General features: G+C 41.4%; 1 protein-coding gene across 4 annotated transcripts in view; it reads right to left on the bottom strand.

The window, feature by feature from the left end:
• The window catches only part of pbx3a (pre-B-cell leukemia homeobox 3a), a 48,826-nt gene extending 44,492 nt beyond the window's left edge, over nucleotides 1-4,334 (bottom strand). Inside the window, exons 1-3 of one of the 4 annotated variants that reach the window (XM_031577596.1) lie at nucleotides 4,254-4,334; nucleotides 3,296-3,976; nucleotides 2,687-2,760 (exon numbers count right to left, since the gene is read on the bottom strand). In XM_031577596.1, coding sequence (XP_031433456.1) covers nucleotides 2,687-2,760; nucleotides 3,296-3,492 — 271 coding nt within the window. In that variant the 5' untranslated portion in view covers nucleotides 3,493-3,976; nucleotides 4,254-4,334. Of the gene's footprint in view, nucleotides 1-2,686; nucleotides 2,761-3,295 lie in introns of all 4 variants that reach the window. The other 3 variants (XM_031577594.2, XM_031577598.2, XM_031577595.2) reach the window with 3 other exon arrangements.
• Between the last annotated feature and the right edge of the window lie 204 nt (nucleotides 4,335-4,538).

The following is a 4,538-nucleotide window of genomic DNA, read 5'->3' on the forward strand; positions in this document are numbered from 1 at the left end:
TCTGCTGGTATAGTGTTGCCTGGTATGTTGTCCAGATAATTACCATGTTTATGAACAAATGCCAACTCTGCCGATGCTTCATGTTAAATTGCATAGCAATGTTTCTCAGAGAAACGCACTAGTCTCTCACGTGGTTTGTAATGTTGCATTTTGGTTTGCGATGATTTTTCTGTGTGAAAAGAAACCAAATCAAGGGGGAAAACACTCCAAGTACCAAGTTCGGTTCAGCTGCTCCGAGCAACAGAGGTCAAAGTTTAGGGGGCGGAGGAGGCACCAAGAGGCGGGAGATGCATGAGCCCCGACCAAGTTGCCAAATTTCCCAGAGGCTTTTGCACCGCTAAAATCATCTGTAAAGGGTACAGAGTGCATTCCAAATGATGGTTTTGTAATGCTGCTTTGAGTTGAGGGAAATAGGGCCCATGGCTTCAGGAGAAGAGCAGTTACAGAACAGGTCTGAGTCAGCGATCATTTGAGGAACGTTGACGTGGGACCTTTGATTGAAGAGAACGTGATTAATACTGAGTTGGAGCCCAACAGACTCTGACTGGAGCAGTCCATGGAGTCTGTCTGACTGACAGCATCATTTAAGAGGGACAATTTGTCAACAGGGATGACAAATGGATGATTGTTATCAATGACATCCACAGCCATACACTGTTGCATAACGAGCCCTGTCGTGCAATTTACGAGGTTGTGTGAGAACAGCTACCACACAAGTATAACCACCAAGAGTGCACATGCGACATGAGATTTCATCATGACCGTCTTGGTGTTTTACTTCACTAATGGACTCATGGACCACCCTGAAGAGAGCTTTTACACTGGGCATTTGAGTACAGTCAAACAGTACCGTACACCTCTTCAGCTCAGTGGCAATGACAGTGGTAATGTCTAATCGCTGAAGACCATAACGTTTCTGATTCATATATTTTCTATGTGAAATATGTAGGGCCAATTAAAGGTATTTCCCCCTAATGAGACTACATCTTCAACAGCTGAAAATACTACAGACTTCACATCAGTACTGAAATGTTGCCGTCCAGTACTTCCTTCTACTTGCCACTTGCCTTAGCTGCCAACTTATGAAATGATTACATAAAAAAACCCTGATGCACCCCTTATTTATGTCTGCAAGCATAAACACAATATAATGTTTTTAAAGTTACACCACACCACATTTCACATTAAAGCCAGAGTACAATTGCTTAAATCATCTGTTTTTAGATTTATCCAGTCCTCTTAATATAAAGCAACGCTCTGCCTCTCTCTTGCATGCACCCTTAGCAATGATGTAGCCTAATATGTAGCCTTAAACATGCTTCCAGGCCAGCGTTCACACAAGCGCTTGTAGCCAATTCTGGCTATTTATCTTGGTGTGCTAGATGTAGCCAGTGTTGGTGAAATCTTAAATCCCAATGGCTCTTCTGACAGGTGGCCTATGTTGAACAGAATCTGCTTACATTAAACTACACCCCTCTGCGGGGACAGACCTTATAAAGGCTTTGAACCTACTGTGTATTTATAAGAGACCTTGTGGTGACATTTTCTAATAAATATATCAAATACCCTTTCATTAGAAACCTTATTGGTTATTTTTTTTTATGACTGAACAAATATGTCAGTTACAAGCACACACAGATTCAGGGGAATCTTAAAATGTCTCCCCAGTTTACAAAATAATCATGCTTAGATTTTATTGCAATATTAGCCAATTACATCTGAAAAAGATTTAGGTTTGAGATTGCATGATTTTATGATATATATATATATATATATATATATATATATGTTTGCATTCATTATATCCAAAACAACCTCAGTGGACATTTCGTCTCCATAAACCAAATATAACTGGATCTTTTGACAGGAACCTTCCTCCGTCATAAATACTACAGGCAATAAAACTAAAATACATACTAATACACAATGCCACAACACAACACAACACTATGTAACAAACATGTTATTTCAGCATTACAAAAGAAGTATCAATACTGTAATGTGCTATCATATGAGGAGGGACCCAGTCTTTACAACTTTCTACCTGGAAATGGGAAGGTTTAAGCTGTAATATGGGAATATGGAGAAGTTGATAATTTCAAATAGAAAATCAGTGATTTTCAGTCAAATTGAAAGCTGTATCAACAGATATCAAAGGTCTGTGATAGGCTAGCATTATTAAGTTGGGTGCATATGTTAAACAAATCTTGCACAGAGCGACAGGATCTTGGCTCCGCACAGGAATGACATATTGTAATCCATCTACATTTACGCAACCACTGTGCAAGTTGTCATGTTTGCTCTCTTCCTATGTTGGGAGGCTTTACTGCAGAGTGGCATCTCCCTGTGACTGCTCTACCCTCGTTGCTCGTGTAGCCTATGCAACAGCAATACGCCTCTCCCTGATGTGTATCCACATGAAGAAGTCGTAACCCTGCCAGTGATAAACAGTCGCGCTCTGCAAACGGTCTCTTGTAGGTGATTTAACATGGAACGCATTTATTATGGACAGTAATGTTTGGATACAAAAGAGGGAACCTGACTGAAAATGCCACTATTACAGCAAAGATGGCGGTGAGCACGCGCTCGTGTTTTGCCGTACGACTCGGTCTGAACGAGAGCTCCCTAGCCGTCTCCACGCTACCTTTAACATAGAAAACCCAGCGGAAATAGGACTGCAACTTACCTGTTTTCTCTTTGATCTCACAGAGAACGCTGAAGAGCGCCGGTTTCATTCGGTGACAGTTGAGGGAATGTTTCCTTTTTACATTAAAAAGATGATAAAGAAAACAAAAAGAAAGAGTTACTGAAGTACCTAGTTATGAGGGTTCAAAACACAAGATTATATTCCAGTCCCAACTGTCACATCACTAGATTCCCATCACACACCCATACAACAATAACTAGGATATTTGTAAAAAAAATGATATATATTATTATAGACTAACAATCGTCCACATGATAACCATTATCATCATCACCAGAATTATCACCGCATCTCTTGATCGTCTGACCAAGCTTGCAGCATGCATAAACTTACATTGATAGCAGGCTGTAACAAAACTTCTAGGACTCTTGTTTGGATATTTTTATGGCACTGATACTATGCTAAAACAGCGACAATTCAAATAACAGAATTGTTCTAAAGCTATGTAGAATGCACCTCAAGTTAATTTCACTAATAGGAAGGTTCATTACCAATTAAACAGGCGGTGATATTTTATTTCAAACATGCAAGACATGCAGATACTTTCATTGGATCTACGGCCAATGAAAATTAACTGGTGAAACTAACTTTGCCTGTGCTTCGTCCAAGCTTTGATCAGTAATGGTCATGATTTGCTGCAGAATGTCCCCGATGTCTTGTTTTCGTCCATCTCCGTCCGCCCCCTCGAGTCCATGCGAAGGCGGCAAAGCCATACCTCCTTGCACCGAATGACCAGCCAGAGTGACACCGCCGAGCGACTGCATGATTCGGGTTTGATCATCCATAGTCTGGCACAAAACAATGAACACGCTTCTTTACAGCAACGCAAAGAAACCGAGTCTTACTGTTGTTTTCAGTCACAAAAACAAAAAATTACAGACGTCGAATGGATGAAACGATAGCCCGGGAATATTGTTTTTGCAAAGAAAATCCCGTTTCAAAAAACAAAAACGGATCCAATCGCAATTCTGTATTGCAAGTTAATTTCCATTCCACTTTGCTAAATTCCAAATAGTTGCCAGACTGGAAATGGCCAGCAGTTTCGTGGAACCACTTGGAGCACTTGCCCACTGATGCGTTCTAACTTCAGAGTGGTATTCCTCTAGTTTTGGTTTAGTCTTGCCTCGGATGTTGCCAGTTGATGCCCCGTTCGTTCCAGCCTCCTGAAAATGTCTTCGCCAGTCGCAATTACCGATTCCGTGGCAGTCTTCTTACAAACTTGTCCACATTCCCACAGTCTTCATAAAGTCGTCGTCAAGACTTTAATGTCTGTCAAGGAAATTAGCAAAATACATCAAACTATTATATCTTACCCTCAGTTACAATGCAATTGACAAAGTTGTGGTTGACTACTTATTTCTGACATTTCAGCACGCGCGCGTCTGGACATGAACATAAGATGCAGTAGCCTATTAGGAATGAAAGACTGAATAGGCCTGAAAACAATTATTGAAAGCTTACAAAGATTAATGACAGAAAGGCTCAAAATCTCCACACGACACTGTGTCTGAAATCGTGCGGTTGTAGACTGACGCTATGCGGTTACCGTAGTTGCGCCATTCGCGTGGCAGAGCCGAGTCCGACTGAGCGCAGCAACTGCATGAAACAGAAAATCGGTATCCAGCAGAAACTCCGCCCCATCGAGGGGTGTGTGTCCTTGTTGCTACCTCGCACGTAACCCATTTTGAAGAGGGGGAGATAAGAAGCCGTCTGGTGAATGCAATGATGATCATCACCGTTATGGTACAAGGATGATGATGGTGTATGGTGATGGTGATGGTGCCAGGCAGGATTTAGATTTTTGCATGAGCTCCCCATATGTTTTCCCATG

This window comes from Clupea harengus, chromosome 12 (assembly GCF_900700415.2).
Source record: "Clupea harengus chromosome 12, Ch_v2.0.2, whole genome shotgun sequence".
In the NCBI taxonomy this organism is placed as follows: domain Eukaryota; kingdom Metazoa; phylum Chordata; class Actinopteri; order Clupeiformes; family Clupeidae; genus Clupea; species Clupea harengus.